Here is a 22,613-nt window from a genome sequence, read left to right as displayed (position 1 = left end):
GCCATGTCAGAGGCCAGGTGACACCTCACAGGACAGATTCACGACAAGCAACAAGTAAGGCCGTGTCCCTGTGCAGACACCCTGGAGGAAGGACAATCCCGTATTCATGAATCTGCCTCACTAAAGTCCAAATCAATCCCATCTGTGGCAACCAACAAGAATGAGGCCAATATATGCTAGACCAGCGACTGCAAAGATGGAAGGTAGAAGTCTCTAGAAGCTTTATAACATACAGGACGAATTTTACAAGAAGGCTAAGTAAAACATGACAGATACGGCCCGTAACAACACCACGCACAGGCACCCAGAATGCCCACTAAGTGTAAATGTGGCTACATGTCAATTTGCATCCACTCATAGACTTGTAAAATAAGAAGCCTCCCGAGGCTGGTGAAGTGACTCAGTGAGGGTAACTTTCTGCACAAGCCTAAGAACCTGTGTTCAGATTCCTAGCACTCACAGAGTTGGGCCTGGCAGTGCCTAACTCTGGAGCAGGATGGCGGGGGACACAGGCAGTGCCATACTCCTCAGGATCTCTGGTTTGCTTAGGTACTCTACTTCAGCAAACAAGGCGAAAGCAGGAAAGGACCACAATACTGACCTAGGGTGCCGTAGAATATAAGCGTCTAGCATGTGCTGAAAAGTGACCATGCCTAAACAAACTAGTTATATTTCTACAACTGGGATGTAGAGACAATCCCAAACAAAGGCATGTTTTTTACAAACACAAACATATAAAATGATTATGCAAATACCAAATTAGAAAAGACACACACCAGTTTGTGATCTTGAAGTCTAATCAAATCTAGATGAGAGACTAAAACCAACTTAGTTTCTTTTCTTCATGCCGGGGAGGGAGTATCTTTCTCTCAGTTTATCATCTTTCGGGGAAGGGAGCTTGCTATCAACCACTACTCAATTCAATGGATGGCCTGCTTTCCCTGATGGTTTTTAAATTAAAGTGTTTTCAAATCAGTGGAATAGCGAATTTGGGAAACAATCATAAAAAACCAACAAGAAAGGCACAACAGTGTGTCCCATTCCACAGTCGAGGCCCAGACAGCAAAGACATCAGCTCAGGACAAAGGAGACAACACAGGGACGCAAGCTCCTCACTTGAGCACCCAGGACAGAGCCTTTTTAAAAAGATTTTGATCAAAGAGAGATAATTTAGTTCCATATTTATTAAAAGATACCAAAATGAAATCCCCTATTTTTTGAGGTACAATGTAAACTAAATACTTGTGACATTATCTTTAAAAATACATGTGAATGCCAGGCGGTGGTGGCGCATGCCTGTAATCCTAGCACTTGAGCGGCAGAGGCAGGCAGATTTCTGAGTTCGAGGCCAGCCTGGTCTACAGAGTGAGTTCCCAGGACAGCCAGGGCTACACAGAGAAACCCTGGAAAGAAAGAAAAGAAAGAAAAGAAAAGAAAGAAAAGAAAAGAAAAGAAAAGAAAAGAAAAGAAAAGAAAAGAAAAGAAAAGAAAAGAAAAGAAAAGAAAGAGGGAGGGAGGGAGGGAGGGAGGGAGGAAAGAAAGAAAGAAAGAAAGAAAGAAAGAAAGAAAGAAAGAAAGAAAGAAAGAAAGAAAGAAAGAAAGAAAGAAGGAAAGAAAGAAAGAAAGAAAGAAAGAAAGAAGGAAAGAAAGAAAGAAAGAAAGAAAGAAAGAAAGAAAGAAAGAAAGAAAGAAAGAAAGAAAGAAAGAAAGAAAGAAAGAAAGAAAGAAAGTGCATGTAAGCAGCAGCAGACAGAAGGCTGGCTAGCTCAGGGGATACGGCATCTGCAGAGCAAACAAGAAGAGTAGATTTGGATCCCATAACCCACAGAATACCAGGTGGGCTTCATCACCAAGTACACACCATACACATATGGACACGAAGAAAAAAGAAAATGAAAAGAAAACAAAGATAAATTTAAAATATAATATGCAGATATACTAGGTATGAACTACATGCAATTTCTCAGACAGTGGGCCTCAAGCATTAGGTACTTTGTCTTACATTCTCTTTATATTTGAGAGGAGGGAGAGAGGGAGGAAGGGAGGGAGGAAGGGAGGGAGGGAGGGGGTAAGAGAAGGGGGAGGGGGAGGGGGAGAGGGAAAGGGAGGAAGGGAGAATGAGAGAGAGAATATGTGTAACATCAGGTGTGATTCACATTATCTTTTGAGACAAAGTCTCGAGGTGCCCAGGAATTCCCCTAATGGGCTAGAATGGCAGGCTGGCCGGCCAGTGAGCCTAACTGTGGGTCATCAGTCCTGCAGCTAGAATGGATGTAACCCGAATAAAGCAGTGATGTGGGCAAGGTAGTGATTTGTTGTAAGAAACCTGTAAATCTATAAGCTAACTAAAAACTAAGCAGTAAAGACAAGTCCTGGGTCACTTTATTTTTGTTACTAGTTTGGGTTAAATACATTAATAACATTTCAGAGAAATTCCCATATTACTGAAAGTAGGAGTCTCAAGCAATAATTGAATACCTCACCTTCAAATAGAAAAACCCATCAGAGCTCCTGAAATATGCGCACATTAGGATTTATTCAGATTGTAGGATTCTTATGAATATAAAAATTTTAAATGTGGAGTAGAAAAATAAATGAGCGGTAGGCAGACTTTGTGAGATCAACAGGCCACCTTCCTCACTGTACTGTGGGAACTGTCCAGGCCCAGACTGGAAGAACAGAAGCCAGCCCTGTACCAGGAGACCCTACTGCTCTTCTTGGGAAGCTACAAGTTTTTCTTGGGTTTTCTTATTCAAAGGGAAAGAAAAAAATCACAATTCTAATCAATTAATTTTTATTGCATGAGTTCAAGTCCAACGAGCTTTGATGTAAATCTGACTTTTAAAAAAAAAGCCGGAAGGTCCAGGGTTAGCAAGATTTGTACCAGGGAAGGGAAACGGGCTGGCTGTTTTGCTTTCCGGCTGGACCATTTCCTCTGCCTCCTTGATACCATTTCCAGAGTTGCCTTTCAACACTCTGGCTCAAATTCTAAAGACTCGAATTTCCCTCAAAGTCTGTCCTCTGGTTAATTACTTGCCTTCTGCCTGCTCTGGGAAGCGCCAAGAAGCGGGCAGAATGTACCTGTTGTTCCCAAGTTATGTCTGAGATGCAGGCTGGTGTTCTCTGTGCCTCTGAAGAATGTTAATTGCAGATACCAGCACGGCAGGTACAAGAAGAAGTCGAGAATGATCCATAAACTCAGCTTAGAAAAGAGCCACAGAACACTCCTGCTCCCCCTCCCCACCCCCTTTGCTCCTCCTACACACACACACACACACTCACCCGCAACCCCACCCTTCACTCACCTGTCTCTGGGAACACTATCTGGAGGTTTGACTATTGTAGACATCTGCTCTGGGAATAAACAATTGGAGCCTGAAACAGGTCTTTAAAAGCGGGCTCAAAGTTCTAAATTGCTACAATGGCCCTCTGTCTACAGCCTGTGATCCACGTTACCATGGAGCCCCCTCCCACTGATGCCACCCTGCCAGGATGCTCCCCTCTCCAGTGCTCTGGGATGCAGGGCCTGTCTCCTCTGAAATCTGACTCATTTCCTTTCCCCTTCTTTTACATTTGAACCCTTTCCTGTTTCTTTAGGTGATTTTTCCCTGTCAAATGACCTCCTCCTCCTCCTCCTCCTCCTCTGCCTTCTCCCAAGAGTCCCCCCTCTGTGGGTTTCCTGCATGTGAGCAGCTGACTGAGATCCACACTCACTTCTCACAGCATTCAGAATGGGTGTCATATCTCTATAAATTCCTAACGCAGAAATCTCCAAACACTAGGCTTTAGAATATCACTAGACTGTCTTTTCTAATCCTATTTATTCTCATTAAGTGGGAACTGAGGCAGAGAAGAAAAGTTAATCCGCAAAGAGTCAACAAAGAGCAAACTCAAAAGATGGTACCGCTGAGCTGTCCAAGCCAGAGTGCTGCTTCAAACTTCAGTTCACTACAACTAAATAAGACCAAGGAAAACTTCAGACACACAGAAAGAAAACAGTTCTATGAACCTTAAGGAATCTGGGCGGTGTATCTGGGTGTATGTCAGTGTGGTGTGTGCATGTGTACGTGTTTCTGTATGTGCAGTGCACACAAGCTCACCAGCATGTGTGAGCATGCAGAGGCCAGAGGGCAGCACTGGTGCTTTCTCAGGGGCTCCTCATGGTAGCTGAAGATTAACTCTTGTTTTTATTTGTGTGTGTGTGTGTGTGTGTGTGTGTGTGTGTGTGTGAGAGAGAGAGAGAGAGAGAGAGATGGGGAGGGTGGCCCCCCAAAAGGCAAGAATGCTGGCCTCTTGCTGCTAGGACTATAAACATGGGCATGGGCCAGTAAGCCTGGCTTCTGTATTTCAACCCACATATATGACTTAGGCATTTTATATTTTTAAAAAAAATTAAGCAAAAACTAAACCGCTACAAGTCATGAAGTGCAAGGTGAGACAGCTGGGCGATGTGACCCTGCTTGCTCTTCGGAGCTGCCGGATAAGGAGGATCTGTGACACTTCAAGAACTGCCAACAGTAGTGTTGCCTTCACAGGTTAACAAGCATGGACAGCAAGGGGTTCAGAAGGGGCACTCCGGTGGCATACTGTTTAGGCATATCATTTGTAAGTGTTGGGACTAAAATGTTAAAACATTTATTAAAACCCCACGCTCACGCAAGTGTGTCTCCTGCAGTGATAGAGGGTGAGGGGTAACACAGAGGAAGGCTTGTCCAACATCTGCCAGGAATCTCGACTTGACCCTTCTTTATTTCTGTGGTCCACCATGACTGGGAAGCTGTCCTTCTTTCCTTTTCTTTCTCATGTATATGCACATGTGGTGTGTGCACAGATGTGTGCCATGCAACGTGAGGAAGTCAGAGGTTGACACTGGCCGTTTCTTCTGTCACTCTTTACATCACGTTTTAGAGGCAGCCAGCAAGCTCCAGGGAGCGCCTGACCCCATCACCAGGGTACTGGGACAACAGGTGCGCACCAACAGGCCTAGCATTTCCATGGGCACTGGGAATCTATACATCAGATCCTTGTTTGTACAGCAAGCACTGCCCACTGAGCCATTCCCCTGTCACTCGGAAATTCTTAGTGCTTTCTGAGCAGCCTCTCCGTTAGTTACACAGCAGGCCTCAGGATAGACAATATCCTAGTTCTGGAGATCGGAAGCAGAGGGTGGAGTACAAACTGACGCACTGTACAGCCTGTAGCAGAGACTCCTGTTAATTAGTTTTAACTACATGCACATATACACACACATGCACATACATGTGCACACATGCACACATGTAGGTATATGAAATGAGTATGTCAGATTCCCAGAAATAAATTGTGGACCACCTGGCATGGGTGCTGGGAAAAAAAAAAAGCAAGGAACCTGAACTGCTGAGCCGTCTCTCCAGGCCCCCATGCAAAGGTTTCCGTTGACAAACTATCTTATGTCTATATGGGTGTGGCATCTAATAAGTCTGATGGCCGGTGGCTTAGACGGGAAACAGGAGGTGAGACATCCGGGAGGACGTCTGGGATAGTGCCAGGCATGGCACCCAGGACAGTGTGATGAGGCAGACACATGGTCCCTGAGCACACGAGGTTCTCAAAGCCTGTGTGGAGATGCCTGCCCAGGCTCTGGGTGAGACTGGACAGCTATGTCCAAAAAAAAGCAACAGCCAAGGCTTGGGCTCCAAGGAGACTCACTTTGAATAAGGACCACAGTGAGCTCTTTGTGCTCAGTGCAAGCCTATAGCTGTGCTCAGGGCCCTTCCCACGAGGCTCCCAGCAAAGGTTTCAACAAGTACCATGATTAGCAAGCCTATTGTAAGTGGTGAACTGGAGGCTGCAATGTCAATTGATTTCCACGGGACAGCAACAGCGAGGCACTCCCAACAGTAAATCATATGGCTACTTTAAGAATACAATTGACAGTGTTTACATGACTAGATACTGATGGTGCTGATGATGATATGTTTATCATCGGGACATGGATAAGAGCATTTACAAGGAATTCTTTCACAATCCTATCAGAAAGTTACAGTCACTGGCCCCAGGTTGAAACAATACGTACTGGGTATCTCTCCTGGAAGGGGACTGAGCATCTGCTGGGGAAGGTATCAGGCCCTGACAGAGCTACTCAGCCCCTGTGGGACTAAGGCAATGTGCACATGGCCATGCCTCTCCTGTCTCCCAACCTATACACTGGGCTAGAGGCTCTGGGTCTCGGTGTCCACCGACCATATGAAAAGACGCTGCTAGTGAATTTTGAGCTACAAGGCAGTAAGCAGCTTGCTCTGCAGGGGAGCACATGGCTCTACAATCAGGTGGTCAGCACATGGGGGACAGATGTGACACAAACAGCTGTGTGTGGTTCAGTCCGTGTTTGGAGAAAAGGTCACATCAACCATAAAATAAAGGCGTGGAGCATCACAGGGATGCGGTGTACTTCAGTCCTCCTTCTCTGTTTCACGAGAACATACAAATCTAAGAAGGGAGACATTCAAAAGAAACTAGAAGAGCAATTGTGCACACAAACAAAAGCGTTTGTTGGGAAGCTACCATGTAAGTCCTGTGAGCTGTGAACCTTCGGCTGGGTGGGGGAGTATTGACCTGGCTCACCGGAGGCATGTGCCTGGGACCCAGTATCATCCAGATTCCTTTTCACTTAGACTCTCCCTGGTGGAATAAAATTCTCACAGCAGCTCGGGGGTCATTCGGAAAGATGTCAAGGCATGGGGCTAGCCTGGGCAAAATAATTACCTATTTCAATGCTAAGATTTTTCAAACCACAGAATCCCTTCAGCTGGTCAGAAATCTCTTACAAAGTCCCAAAGCAACTTCTTATGTAGAAAAATGAGCCCCCATATCCTTAGCCCTGGATAGAAAGAATCGTTTCTAATATGGGTAGTTCACAAATAATGGAAAACCATCGAATAGTCAACCATACTCAACACAATGAGAAAGGTAAAAAATACCAAGTCAGTTCAGACTCCTGTAACTTCACTGTCAAACCACCTAATGTTTTCCCCCTGTCCAAATTTGGTTTCCTTTGGGCCCAGGCAAAGTTTGCTTCTGAAGCACTAAAGGGGGGCAGGGGTCTCTTTAGTTTTAAGTTTATCAGAGAACAATTTCTTGTTAATGCCCAGTTTACACCAAAGAAGTTGAAATCATGGTCTCCCTCCCATGGACTCCCGTGGACTCCTGTGGAGTCCAGGTCACAGCAAGAGGCAACTTAGTCCCCAGAACCTGCCAGGAAGCTGTTAAAGATGGCAGCCGCTGTTTCTCCATCTATACCTAACAAATACTCTGAAAGAACAACGCCCTGAAGAAACAGTAGGTTCTGCACGCTGAGCCTCAGGCTGGGGGAGGGACAAAGGAGGAAATCCAACGTGAATCCTGCTCAATGAATGGTGTCATTCACAGAGCAGAGCGGAGCAGTGTCCACCAGTGACACCATTCCCACACTCTGTGGTGGCAGAGCGACGCGGAGCTGGGGAGCACCGAGGAAGAGAACAAGAGAGACGGAAGGTTGCACCAAACTGCCCCACACTGTAACGGATTCAAAGCCTCAGTGTCTCCACGTGGCTCTACAGTGACTTCTCCTGTTTCCTTCCACAGGCCGCTGTCATTTTTAAGGCCCTGAGCCACTTAACACAAGTTAGCAGAATAATGCCACTGTAAAAAGAGACAGTGATTATTCTGAAATAAGGATGCTTCCTAGGCAATTCAATCTGGTTTTGCTCAAACTGTCATGATAACCACCTGTTTTGTTTTTGTTGTTGTTGTTGTTTTTGTTTTGTTTTGTTTTCAGGCCTTAAAACACGAAAAATTCATCCTGAACAAAGAGAGGGTCATTATGATAGTCTTTCAAAATGTAAAGATGTTTCACCGGACTGTTGGTCATCGGCAGAGCGCTTGGGTCAAACACTAGGTTCCGGCCTCAATCCCCCAGTGGCTGGGAAGAGGGGAGGGGCGAGGGAGGAGGGGGAACAGGGGAGAATGAATGCACACAGGAGCACTTAGGGAAGAGGAGGAAGTGACTGAGGGTTTCTCTAAAACAACCAATCGGCTTTGAAGATCAGTGGGATTTGTCTCGGGGAGTGTGGAAAGCGTATAACTCAATGTAACTAAACTCTCACTGAAAGAGTAAAATTTAAAAGACTCACACTTGGCATAACACAGAGCCATGAGTCCACTCAGTAATCACACTGCACCTTCTGTCGGGGGTGGGGTAGGGGCTGCTTCCTGTCCCTGCTGACTTCCAGTCTAATCTACAGGCTAGAGAAAGCCTTGCTTCCATAACCATGCTGGGCTCCCCCTACCTGCTCCTCGCTAGCCCAGAGCACAGTCAAGGTGGAGTGACTGGCAGAGGCCCAGAAGGCTGGCTCTAGGAACAGACAGACCTAAGGCCTTCCAGGAAGTGGAGTGTTTGTTTTGGCAGGAGGATTCTGCAGAGAGCAGAGAAGTGGCCCAGATAAAGAGATGGCATGTGTGGACGGGAAGGAAGGCTACCCTGCCAGCGCCTCAGCTCCACAGGGACGCGAAAATAACGAGATCCGTGCTGCCCTCTGTTAATTCCTGCCTGGCAGCAAAGGCCAGAATTCACATTGATTACCGAGACCCTTTCTCTGACAGTTGGTATACAATTTTGTCTGGCCAAAGAAGAAAGACTCTCCGGGCTCTGCTGCAGCTAGCGGGTACAGTGCGCTCTCCAAGAGACAGAAGGCCGTGCTCTTGATGGCCCCCTCCAACACTTATGATTCATATTTCACGGAAAATATTGAGAAATAGTCCATCAGAATTGAATCTGCTTTCACAGCGTGTTGTATGTTTCCTGTGTTTTTCTTCCTTCGTTATCACCAAGGACATTCCCATAAAAATCTTTTTTCTTCCCCAAAGCAACCATATTCTTCAGCATGGCGCCCGGGTTCCAAGCTGCTGTCTAATGCCATCATATGGAGTGTCTTTTTTCAGTTATGCCATGATGACATACAGAGAAAGTCATGTGGCCAGCCAGTCGAAGTGTAAACAAGACGGCTGACCTCAGTGTGATTTCAGAGTTTCCCGAAAGGGCCAGCAAGCAGCTCTAGCTGTTCCTCACTAACAAGTTCAGTCCCGGAATTGCAAAGTGAGGCAAGGTAGGAAGCACACGTAATCCCAGTGCTCAGGGGATGGGGGGGAGGGGAGGGCATGAGACTACAGACCCCAGGGCCACTGGAGAGACAGCTTCGCCTAGGCAAGCACCAGGAAAAGGTGGAGAGACTGCAGAATGATACCCAAGCTTGCCCCATCACCTCTGTCTGCACACACAGCCACAGATAGCCACAAGCACCCGCGCGCGCGCGCACACACACACACACACACACACATACACGAAGGGGAACCTATCCCTCTTGGCCACAGCACTCCACCCCTGTACCCTTCTTTCCCCACTAATGAGAATGAAGTCCCAACTCGTAAGCTAAGACTAACCATGATGCTGCGCAAAATGAATTTAAGATCTAAACGGTCTTTCTGCTTCCCATATCTGCTGCCGAGTCAACAGGTGCATCGCGGTTCCACTAGCAAGCTAAGCGCCTCCAGCCCAGCAAAGCAGCCAGTGCCTCTGGGCTCCATCATGGCCCCGAGTCCTCCTGCTCCTAGATAGCTCTTGAAACATGTGTGACAGAAAACCGCAGGGCATGTCGATGAAGAAGTCGGGCTACTGTGCAGCCAGCCTCACCAGGGATAAGAAGCAGTCTTTGCCTCTCTCAGGCCATGAGCTTCCGGGATATGAAGCAATCGTCACAGGCCTCAGCTTCCTGACCTGTCTGTCACACTCGCTGGAGGAGAACACGCACTGTACAGCCCAAGAAGGGAACAAATGATATAGCAACGGGGATGAAACCACGATCAATGGAAGGCAGCCACAACACCCTGTGCCAGAAGTCGCAATGGACAGCCGGTCCCCACATCTTACAGGACTGTACTCGTCACGTGATCGGCAGTGGCACTCGGCTGAAGGCTGCTGACATGCCGGCTGGAGGAGCCTGCTGGACACACCTTAGCCACACACCTAGAGTAAAGTTTATGGGTCTACCGTCCAGACACCTGCCCTCCACATCTCTAGGGTCACCCAGCTGCCCTGCCCGCTCTGAAACCCTAGCACAGCATGTGGCTCCTGGCCTCCATCTCTCTCACTCTGTCTGGTGTCACTGGTGATTAACTGGGCCAAGGACCACCAAGCCCCAAATAAAGTTAACGGTAGAGTCCAGGACTCCAGAAAAGGACAAAGATACACGGACTTCATCCTTCTGCTTTAGTCGGAGGCAATATTACATCTCTGGAGGGTGTTAGCATCATTTATCGCCAAGAATTACCACGAGTAATCACAAAGGTCCCTTTGTGAACAGAGCAACACACTTGTGACCCTGCTGTGGGAGTGAGTGCACCACTACTGACACACACTCAGACGCTTTCAGAAAAGTCAGCTCCACGAATGTGTAATGCACGTGTGGGTGCACAAAGACTGCTCAGACACGTTCATAGTCACACACACAGTCCTTTGACATAAACTACAAGGATCTAGGCTCACCTGGCCAGCAGTCTGCTCTCCGAGAGTCCATCTCACCTTCTCAGTTGTGAGGTAGATGCACACAGTACCTGGGGCTTCGTGGGCTCCAGCGGCACCAGGAGCCAGAGACTCAACCGCTTTGTTGTTGGAGATAGAATTTGACTGTAGCCCAGGCTAGCCTACAATGCTTACTCACTATGTAGCTGGGGATGACCTGAACTATAGACCTTTCCCGTTCCACCTCCCTGCAGGGATCCTGAACCGCTTTTCAGAAAGTCTTCATCTAGATCCTCTAGTGTCATGTCCAGAAGAGACTGACTTCAGGTTTCTAAATAAGACTCGGTCCATTCCCGGTGGCACTGTGGGCCAGAGACAAGATCGTGTATTCCACACTACTTCCACATGCATCTCTCACTCTTTCTTGACCTGGAGTTTCATCTCACTTTTTGTCAATGAAGACTAAGTCTATAATACTAAAAATAATTCCAACAGCAATGGCTAGAGAATTATAGTCAGCAAAAAAAAGAAAAAAAATTATAAAAACATTAAATTATTTCAGTCCAACTCCAATTAAAATTCATTAGGCTTAAATCTTTAACATATGCTCATTTTTAAGTTGTAAATATTGTTCTTGCAGATCCAAGGAAGTCATGAATGACAGAGCAGCCTGCTGCCTTCTCAACAACGAAATAGAAAAGGCCGCTGTTTGCACAAAGCCCATTACAGCAAAGTAAAATGGGCATGCATTTCCTCTCACCTGGTATGCATTGGTAAACATGTCCAGGTTCTATGAACAAGTCTTCTGATTAGATTCCCGCCCGACCTCAGTTACATCACCGTCTATTCTTTGCCTCACTGTACCAAGCACTACAAGGAGAGCTGTCGTGAGGAGGTGGTGTGCTACCCTGTCCAACAGGGCACGACTTACAGGCCAGGTGCAGGTCTGACGCCATCGCTCCACATGGCGAGGCGCAGCTGAGACAGACCTCTGCATAGTGACAACTGGACGGACGGCCTTTCCAGGCCAGGCAGAGCCAGGGCGTGGCTAAGCCGTGCTGCTTTACGAAACCATCCGCCAAGTCCCACTCACACGTGGGGCTTGTCAGGAAAGGATTCCGTGTTCTGTGGGCAGTTGGAGACCCTGAGAGGAGCATTTTACACGTGGAAAACGCAAGAGACATCAGGGGTCACGGGATAAATGGTGGTTGGCAGCTGCCCCCTGTATTCATGATCTCGGCTCCCTTTCACCCTGAAGCTAGTCACTGTAATGAAGACAGCTACAACTGTGTACAGAGAGAGAGGCCACTTAACTGGGAAGCAAGGGTAACATTCTACTAGAAGTTTTCCAGAACTGAACGTCACCACGACCTCTCTGAGTGTGTCTGGGTGTACGCCCAGCTCTGTGAAAGGACTAGAGCAAAACGGCTTTGACTTGTAACTTTCTGCATCCCAGAGCTCAGTATATGGCTAAGCTACTCCTGGCCCATAGAAAATGAGGTCATGGAGGTGCTGTCTTAAGCCGCCCAGCAACGGATAACTACCAGGTATCCAATACATAACGCTACTCAGATTATCGGGTGAACAGAGCCACTATATATACACTTGAGACAGAAAAATAAAAAGGACATGTGTTTGCTTCTAGAAAAGCATATGCACACAGGAAAAAAACCTACTTCCATTATAATAAAGAAGAAACCCTTTAATTAGAAGGTTTGTTTATCAGAAAGCGTCCTTACCTTGGATGCACTGAAGAGTCCCATCCTCGGCTCTGATTGTAAAGGTCTCACCTGGGTTAACTTGGACAAGAATGACCTGTGAGAGCAGAGAGTCCAGTTAAATCAGTGCCCTGGGCAGGAAGCACATGACATCAACTCTTGTATCAACACAAAAATTTAGGGCATAAATCTTAACCCCACTCAAAATGTAGGAATATGCCTAGTGTCCCATCCCATATTGTTTATATTATATAACTCTAAAATTGCTCTTTTTCCTTTGGAAAACACAATTTTCTTTTCTCTTTGGAAAACACAATTTTCTTTTCTCTTTCACGAGTTTAGACACGAACTTAAATTAGAAAAACAACACACAAAAGCTTTCCATCCAGAGGAAAGCGGCAGTCTGTGACCATTTGACCTGCTGCTCCTGGAGATATGATGGGTTGAATAACAAGATTATAAAACTGAAAAGGTCGGAGAAGAACATCTGCATGAAAACCTTAAAGTATACGAAAGGTCACAAAGTAAACAAGCCCCAGCAGGCACTCCAATGTCGCGGTATACAACCCAGAATCAGTGTTCTCTTCACACAGACACACATATGTAACACTGAGATAACTTTCAAAACACAAGATGGGAGGCAGCTGTGGTGAGGCTCGCGCGCGCACGCACGCTTTAACAGCTGCACAGATTTAGTTCTAATCAAAGGATAACAAAAGGGGGGAAAAACCCACTGATTTAAAACTCGCTGTGTAACTGTATCAGCAGGGCCATCTCCAGCTCAGACTGACACTGTCACCCGTCTGTGGACCCCGCCAAGATGCTGCTGTCCTCCTGGGTTAGTTCCTGCAGGAGGCCTACTCCACCACACAGAAACATCCAGCAGACTGGCCCTTCTTCTTGCGTTCTCTCTCCCACACAGTACTCCTTCCATTAACAGCTAGCATCTACTCTGCTTTCCACAACTTCCAAATGCAACGGATTAATGTTTCCTTCTTTAAGTGAGATGGTAATAGGGAAAGATCTGGTTGTCTAAGCCCATGCCTGAAAATACTTTTATTGATGGAGGAAAGTCATCTCACAAGATTCTTTTAGCTCATGAATTAAAAGAGAGTTGGCTCGGTGTTTAAGAGAGCCTACTGTTCTTGCAGAGGACCCAAGGTCGGTTTCCAGCACCCACTCGGCGGTTCACAACCACCTGCAAACTCCAGTTCCAGGGGCTCCCACACCCTTTGCTGGCCTCTGCAGACACACATAACACGATATACTTGTGTGGGGATCATACATGTAAACATAAAATATCAACTTCCTTATGTGCTTTGTAACACTATTCAGATCAAAGTCAGGTCATTTATAATATAAATCTTTAACTTCCGCATATTTTGTTCACATAGTAATTCACAGCAGGAGATAGTGGCGAGGCATAAATTTCTTTTAATTAGGAAATACGTTAACTGGAAAGTCACCAGGATCATTCTCAGGAAAGCAGTGTAAGCCCCAGCCCAGATGCTTCGTATTATTTAAGGATAAATTATTTCAAGACAACATGCTTTTCTCTGTAGTAACTGTGGAGCTAACCTTCCAGGCTTCCCCGTTCCCATTCTCGGGGATGTGACAGTGGTGTGCCGTTTTAAGAGCTCCAAAGGAAATCCCTGTAGCCCTCCAGAGTGATTAGAGCCTCCACTGCTTTCCCCAGCAAAGCGGTGGAGTCAACTTTGTTTTTACATAAACATACATCACAGCTCTATCCCATGGCATCCAGTGAAACGGCAATAAAAGAAGGAATTGAACCGAATAGGGAGGAGGGGTAACAAACTCTAAGTGACAGGAGCGGGGGACAGACAAGTAAGGATGCTAAAGCCTCATGGACATCTAGTACTTCATAAGCTTCCTTTGTAAGCTTATTTCACACACACACACACACACACACACACACACACACACACGAGTTTAACTGAAGTTACTGTACACAGGGGAAAATGTCTGCCCCAGAAGCAGAGGTTGACAAACAAAGCCTTCAGCGTCAGGAGTTGTTGGTCAGACCCCCTAGAACAATACAAGCTACTGCCAAAGCCCAGATTTGCCCACCAGAACTTAATGGATAGGAGGAGTCTGCTGCTGAAAACACCACAAACTTTGGTCACCGGACACAGAGAAATCAAGTTGGTAATGACTCCAGCGCTTCCTCGCTGCTGGCGAACTCTCACGGTACCACAGGTGCCAACAAGGTGAAGCTGCTGAAGGAAGGTCACCCACCACCAGTCTCCCCATCCATGAACCTACGGGCTACGACAACGACCAGCATGCTAGACAGACATGCCCATGGTTTCCAATACTGGTCCAGATGTCCCGGGGATCACAGAACACTTTCTCTCCTCTTCCCTGCCTGGGACTTTGTTTCCATTACACTGCTAGATCGTAGTCTTAGGACCACCGTTGACAATTGCGTGGGAGAAGAGAGTTTATGAATTTAGGGTTGTCAAAGACAATCTAGGACACGGAGTCCACTGACTTTTTTCCCTGCCCTAATTCTAATTATACATTATAAGCTCCTTCTTGGTGGTTTAAACATAAAGCAGATGGTTTTGATTCTGTCACAGTGATGCTAGAATTTGTCTAAGAGCTTAAAAAATAAAAGTATAATTTTCTTTTGAAAAAAATGCAGTATTTTGACTTTTGAGACTTCTATACATGTATACAATGTGTACATTTGGTTACATTTGGTCCCCCATTACCTACTTCATGCTAGCCCCCAATAACCCATTGAGTTTACTTTGTGCAGCAGCCCAAATGCTCACAGGTGTGGGACCATGCACACACTGGAGCTCGCTCATCCTACCGGAGGCCACACCCTTGAAGAAGACTGAGTCTCCGGGCCCTAGCTGCCACCGGCTCTCACTAGTCCCTTGACTAGAGGGAGGGCATGGCGAGCCTCTCCTCTTTCTGGGCTGGCACGGTGACTGTCTTGTCCACGTGCAGGCGCCCACAGCTGCCTTTCTGCTGCAGTTCTGTCCTGACCAGAAGACACTGCTTCAGTCCAGTTTTCCATATCCTCTGGCTCTTAGAATCTTTTTTTAATTGTTCTTTTTTTTTTAATTGGATATTTTATTCATTTACATTTCAAGTGTTATCCCCTTTCCCGATTTACCCCCAGAAACCCCCTATCTCATCTCCCCTCCTCCTGCTTCTATGAGGGTGCTCCCCCACCCACCCACCCACCCACTCCTGCCTCCCCACCCTGGCATTCCCTTACACTGAGGCATCGAACCTTCACAGGATCAAGGGCCTCTTCTCCCACTGATGCCTGGTGTGGCTCTTAGAATCTTGCCACCACTTCTATGATGGTCCCCAGACCCTGGGGTAAAGGCAGTGTGACAGATGTCCATTTATAATTGAGCACTCCACAGAGACTTATGTTCTACATCCTGAACAGTTTTGAGTTTGCTAACCACCATCTACTGCACATGAAAACTTCTCTGGTGAGGTGTGAACACTAATCAAGAAAGATAGAAACCTAGAGGGCATTCTGATACTATGCCCACTTAGCAAAATATCAAAGTAAATTCTCCCCTGGGGAGGCTGTCAGCTGAGCATTCTTAGTCAGATTTATAGTAGCAGGCATGTGTTTCCCCCTGTGAAGTAAGCCTGACTCCTCTTTGTCAACCCCAAATTCATACACTGTCCCCACACAACTGTCAACAACAGCCCTGAAAATATCATCCAGCAATATTATGCAAAGTCCTAGGCAAGAAAAAGGATTTCTGAACCGATGTCACACTCTGCCTACCACACTGCTTGAAACGAATTTCTGTAACCAGGACACAATTCAAAGGATGATGTGGAAGCGCCCGCCTCTTCTGAAGTCTGTTTGTCAAGGCTGTGTGTGCAGTCCTCCCCCAAACACCCCTCCGCTTACAGAGTTCAGGGCCTAATCCCTTCTCCCTCACTTCTCCAGGAAGAAAGATGATAGATAAATGGCTTTTAAGCATCGTACCAGCACACCTCTCTTCGAATGTTTCGTTCATGTAATTTTCACTGCTGCTGAGTTGCTATGGCAACCAGATTGTAATCTACCAAGCCATCTTAGGAAGGAGGCAAAGCTCCTAATAGCAATCTCTCTTCTCACAAGAGCAAAAGTCACGGCTGGAACGGACTGTATTGAACTTGCCACTGGGTATTTTTAGGAGAAGAAGGCATTTTATTTAACTGAGAGAGACTGACCACTGTGCCATTGTCACTGTCAATGACAGAGATAAAAATAAAGCTTTGGCGCAGCAGCCCAGTGGCCTGTCCTAACAACAGGAGAGAGTGAATGGGCCACCAGCACCAGGCCTTGCATCACAGGCCTGGAGAAGCGTGAGTCACATCCTGGCGGGTGAGGGGCGCCAGACCTTCTGAACCACGCATGTCAGTTCTCGGCCTCACCTCTCTTCCCATCACTGCCCCACCCCTCCCATACCCCCCCCCCACACACACACACAGCATATCTGCTAAGAGTCCCCTTTAGATGCTAAGTCCACTTAGCAAAATATCAGAGTAGATTTACCCCTGGGAAGCCTCTCAGCCTCATCGTTTTTGGTTCATTCATTGGCCATTTCCTGCTTTTCAAAGTCAGTAAGTATTAAACCAATTCACCCTGCGCTCTCTCTCCTAAGGAGGAAGAGAAGGGTCTTAATCACAGATTTTCCTTTCCCAGAGATACTGACACAGAAGCAAGCTGTCAGAGCCGGCAGCAGGAATGCTTCAGACCTCGGGCTACATGGCTTCAACAGGTCTGCTCCAACTGCAAAGGGCATCTGAGTCAAAAAGTCTGAAATAAGCGTGAGGCAGGTTAGCAAGGTAATGAAAGCAACTCTCCATTCTCGCAAACGCCAAAGAAACAGAGAAGACGATTCAGAATACACCCGAGCAAAAAACTAGAAATAAATGTGTTGCCCAAGGGACAGGCTGGAGGAAGACCTTGCAGCACTTCCTTCATAACTGTCAATCTAACTGCTTCCTACTGATGAGGAAAGAAATGGGACAGGCAGAAGCTAAGACTAGTCCTGGAGGCAACTCTGTCCTAAGGCTCCTGACCTATGCTTCAAATAAAGAATATCATCAGCAGGAAGTAAATCGAGTTTGAGTTTGGGGCCAACTAGGATTCTACAGCAAGCTCCAGGCTGGCTGGGGTTACACTGTGAGATGGTTTCTCAAAAATAAATTAATAAAGAAAAACAAAAACATTAAGCCTCAGGATGGTGGTGGCTTAGCTGGTAAGGTGCGTGCCTTGTAAGCACAAGGACCTGGCTGAGCAGGAGACTCAGAACTCAAGTCTATGACAGATTCTAGGGGTGATGGTGAGCACTTGTGAGCCCTGCTCTAGTGAGACGGAAACGAACGGACCGCTGATGCCTGTGTCAGCCAGAGGAGCAGACTTAGCAAATCCCAGGCCAAGAGGGGATGCCGTCTCCAAACACAAAATAAAAGGGTCAGGGGGAGGCAGACAGTATCCCCCAATACATGGGGAATAACATCAAGGTTTCCTCTAACTCGCCGCCGCCATCACCAGCGCCATCACCTAAGTGAATCCCCGCAGAGAATCAGTCCATTAGAGAAGCTTCTCTGGGAGAGCAGTGCTGACTGATCAAAGATGAAGCGCTACCTCTGCAGCTTCCTGTGAGTTCCACTTGGTACCCAGAAGATCAAGAGCCACAGAGGAGAGGAGCCTCTATCTCCTGTGCAGCTCCCTCCGCTTACCATGAGACCCGCGTGGCTCTGGGCAGTTACAGGGATAAATTCCTCTCCCTCTGGCCCACAGTTCTCACTACTCAGTGGTTACCCTGGGAGAAGAGAGGATAAAGCCTGACAACTGCAGAAGGTTCCCTGTGAAGAAGGCCCTCAGCAGCCTGCCTAGCATTCTCTCTCCATTTCATCTGACTTTGGGGTGGTACTAAGGACCAAACCCAGAGCCTCACATAAATTAGGCAAGCACCCTACCACAATGTCATACACCACAGCTCCTAAAACCTACCCCTTGGCTGCATGAAAAGAACAGCAGCTTCTATTCCTGCAAATGTTTTATGATTACACGTGTGTGCTTGCATATGTGCGCGTACACACATAGACACCTGTCTCCGCACATCTGTACACACATATCTGTACATGCATACACGCCCATATACAGAGATCTCCCACAGATAAAAACATACACACCTGCACACACACAACCCCACTGCTGTATACATATACACATGCCCCCATACCTTTGCATGCACATACACACCAGTACACACACACATGCTCCTCCAACCTGTACACACACATACACCTGTACACACATACTCCCCAGCTATACATATACACACATGGCCCCCATATCTGTACACAAACACCTTTACATGCACACAGCTGTACATGTACACATGCCTGTATATGCACACACATAATGCACACACAGCACACATTTGGCTACTCACACACCAGCCCCTTTAGATTCTCAAATTCATACCTACCCATACACACCTTTATACACCTTTGCCACACTCATCTCTCTGGAACAGTGCACACAGCCCTCAGATATAACTGAAATATACATATTTGCTTTTTGAGTCCAATCTCTTTTCTCCAAAAGGTTTTTTGCCAACAACCAAAACTCATTTTTGTGGTAAGAATTCACTCTCCAGAGCTGGAGAGATGGCTCAGCGGTTAAGAGCACTGGCTGCTCTTCCAGAGGTCCTGAGTTCAATTCCCAGCAACCACATGAAGGCTCACAACCATCTGTACAGCTGCAGTGTACTCATATACATAAAATAAATAAATCTTAAAAAACAAAAAGGCTGGAGAGAAGGCTCAGTGGTTAAGAGTACTGGCTGCTCTTCAGAGGTCCTGAGTTCAATACCCAGCAACCACATAGCCATCTGTAATGGGATCTGACGGCCTCTTCTGGCACACAGGTGTACATGAAAATAGAACACTCATATACACAAAATAAATAAATTTTAAAAAAATACTCAAAAAATGTCCCTGGGTTAAAGAAGCAAGTAGGTAGACCACAAAGATGTTACAGGAAAGAAGAGAACACCCGTGATCGGGTTAAAGAAGCAAGTAGGTAGACCACAAAGATGTTACAGGGAAGAAGAAAACACCCGTGACCGTGCCCTGTTCATCTGTCCTTCCTGCGGCCAGATTCCAAAGCTGGCAAAAGTGTAAGAGCTAAGAAGCCACAGGTGGGCTCTGCAAACACGGCTCAGATTGCCGTGCCATCAGCACAGCTGGCCGGACCAACACTGTCATTCTGCTTCTCCCTGAACCTTAAGACTCTTTCCAACGGGTTCCAGATGTTTTAATGCCTGATTTCCTGGAAAAGCCAGAGGGTCACAGTGGGAGCACCTGCTGCTCTTGCAGAGAAGGAGTTGGAATTCAGTTCCCAGCACTCATGTTGGGTGGCTCACAACTCCCTGTAAGTCCAGCTGCAGGGGACCAGATGCATTCTTCTGGCCACCACTGGCCACCATGGGATGCACAGACAGTCACAAACCAGCGTACACACAGGTGTGTGTGTGCACACACAAATATAAAATAAAAATAAATCTTTAACAAAATAAAAGATAGAATGTTCTCGCAACAGTTACGGATGTAACATCCGTAAAGTTAATTTAGTGTGGTGAGAGCTACCTTAGCAACACATTTCCCCTGGTTTTTGTTTTCCTTACAGCAACTCTAAAATGTTAACTATTTATCAAACCCATATGGTATTCCAAGCAGGAATTATTAACCAAGTTTTATAGACGGGAAAACTGAAGCTTCAAGAACACAAAAGAAACTGGTCCAAAGTCACGTGACTACAGAGCGGCTGAGCAAGGTGTGCGGCTTGCGCTCACTGACACAGCCCCACATCTAGGAAGCATGGACTTGGCAGTCTTCTACATCCACACCTCCCCGCTGGCTGTCATGTTAGCTCTGCCATCCGCTCAAGCATCTGCGTTTGTCTCATGGGTGCTGCCTCCTTCTGCCCTCCCGCACCTGCAGCTACTGCTGGCGAGCATCCACCTGATGGCCCTTCTAGACTTTCTCTTTCTTGGCTTATGCTCTAAAAAAACTAACTTCAAACGCTCTCAGCAATCAGCCCAACCCTTTTCCTCTGGCCAGCGCATAGCAGGCACCATGGACAGTCTCTGGACCTACCACTCCTGTGCAGACACAAAAGCAAAGGTTTATCGGCAAACAAATCTAATTAGGAATCTTAGGAGAATCACCACACTACTTCTTCAGGTCCAAAGTTAATCATATCTCTAGAAGATCTACTTTGATTCCAGAGTAATTTCATTTTAAACTAGTTAAGTGATTTTGCTTCCTCGTTTCTTGACATTATAATTTAGCCTTTATCATATTATACATACTCAAAAAGAATAAAGAATCCAAACTATCCAAACTGCAGATAAGAAAAAGTATTCCTAAACTCACTAAAATGTTTGCTGTACACACACAAACACACACACACACACACACACAGGGGGGAGGGGGAGAGGGAGAGAGAGAAGGGGATGAGGGCGGGGGTAGGGGTGGGAGGGGGAGAGAATATATCTCCTAAAATTCAATATTCCAAATGAAAATAAAAAATATCCCTCAGGACTACCCATGGTAGATTTAGTCAAACCTAAGAACAACTCCCATGCACACGCGGTTCACTGCCTGTAGAGGTTCGGGCCGGAGCTGCCTCCTACAGAACACTCTAAGGACGTACTTACTGAGTCATTAGCTGCTCTCCACTAACCTAAGCTGCTGAAAAACCAACTTAGGTATAACCATCTATCTAAGGAAAGCAGGATACAGTCAAAAGAGCCTGTCTGAAAGATGGAGGCTTGGTCCCAGGTAGGAGGCTCTGCCAGGCAGCCCACCTGACCTCCAAAGCCTGTATTTGCTCGCTTATAAAAAGCAGAGAATACTTACCCACTTCACACAGGAACAGGACTCACTCGGTTAGTAGCAATGACTAGTAGTACTTCCTACCATGGACGAGTTCGAGTTAAGTGAAGGAGATTAAAGAAAAACAATTTGCCACACTTGCCATGTTTCATGTTCTCCATAAAATCTAAGCGTCCACAGACCCCCACTCTGACCCGTTTCTGCTCTGTCACTCTGACCGGTCTCAAGCACTCCGGCTCTGGCTGCACCTCCCAAGCATGCGCAGTCCGGGCTCAGTTTAGCCTCTCTGGATCCTGGCAGCAAGACGTGAGTCTGGAATCCACTTGCAGAGGTTCTGAAATTTAAGCTCTTTACAGCTTTGAAACAATGCAACCTGCCTAGAAACCCTTCTAATTAAGATTGTCATAATGCAAGCCAGCAATAAAGGGTCGCTGGCATAGGAATCCAGGAGAGGGTCCTATTGGCTGCTTTGTTTTTGAGTTCTTAGGTTCAGATAATTTGTATTAATATCTTTATTGAGACTAAAGCAACATACCACACAGTTGATGTACGTGAAGTATTTTTGGTACACTCACACAGTTGGTTCCCATGACACAAAACATGGTAGGAAATTTCCAACACCCCATCTTCCCTCAGTTCCCCTGGTCCTTTAATGTACTTCCGGTCCCTGGATATTGGCTCATGGTGGATCTTATATAAACACAAAAATAACACAATGCAAAGGAATCCCGTCACTTAACAAAGAGTTGTCCAGGCTGTCCGTGCCATCTCATTCATTTCTTTTTCTCTTCTAAGTAATATTCCATTTTAAGATAGACTACATTTGGCTCATCTTTTTATCTGTTAATTTACAGTTAATTTGCTTCTAAACCTCTTGATTGTTTTGCAAAATTGTGCTCTGAATATTCATAGTCCAATTTCTGTGGACTACTAATGCCTATTTCTCTTGAATATATAGCCAGGAGTAAAACTTTTAGATAATATAACTCTATAATTAAGTTTTTTGGAAGAGCTAATATAGCAGAGCCACCTGGCATTGTGACTGCCCTCTCAAAGCACACTGAGGATGTAAGCTCATATCCCTCAGGGCGCTTCAAGCATTTGGCTTTCTAAAAATGAACATAACTTGTTGATAGGTTACCCACCCACCGTAATACCCGAGAGCAAAACATTTATACAAATGGATACTTAGGACCATTGCCTTAATGGTAGAGAGGCAAAAAGCCTGAAGGTTATCTTCAAAACCCGAGCGCTCTGAGGAAGAGGCTGGGTGTGGGGCCAAGCCTGGCATTTGGAGGGAGGCAGGATTAGGAGGGCTAAGCCAGCCTTGGCTACAAAGTGAGTCTGAGGGTAGGCTTGGCTCCATACGACCTGTCTGTGTGTTGGGGATGGTGTGGGGGGACAACAGAGCTAACAAGGTGTGGATGAAGATATGCTATGGCAGTAAAACTTCA

The 22,613-nt window shown here is 46.4% G+C and overlaps 1 protein-coding gene across 6 annotated transcripts in view; it reads right to left on the bottom strand.

Annotated features, from left to right (window-relative positions):
* Positions 1-22,613, bottom strand: part of Fndc3b (fibronectin type III domain containing 3B) — a 293,040-nt gene that overhangs the window by 187,356 nt on the left and 83,071 nt on the right. For all 6 annotated transcript variants that reach the window (XM_052180717.1, XM_052180723.1, XM_052180720.1 and 3 more), the window contains exon 3: positions 12,274-12,349. In XM_052180717.1, coding sequence (XP_052036677.1) covers positions 12,274-12,349 — 76 coding nt within the window. The remainder of the gene's footprint in view (positions 1-12,273; positions 12,350-22,613) is intronic.

This window comes from Apodemus sylvaticus, chromosome 4, assembly GCF_947179515.1.
Source record: "Apodemus sylvaticus chromosome 4, mApoSyl1.1, whole genome shotgun sequence".
Lineage (NCBI taxonomy): Eukaryota > Metazoa > Chordata > Mammalia > Rodentia > Muridae > Apodemus > Apodemus sylvaticus.
The sequence above is the reverse complement of the archived record's forward strand: the minus strand, read 5'-3'. Positions and strand labels throughout refer to the sequence as shown.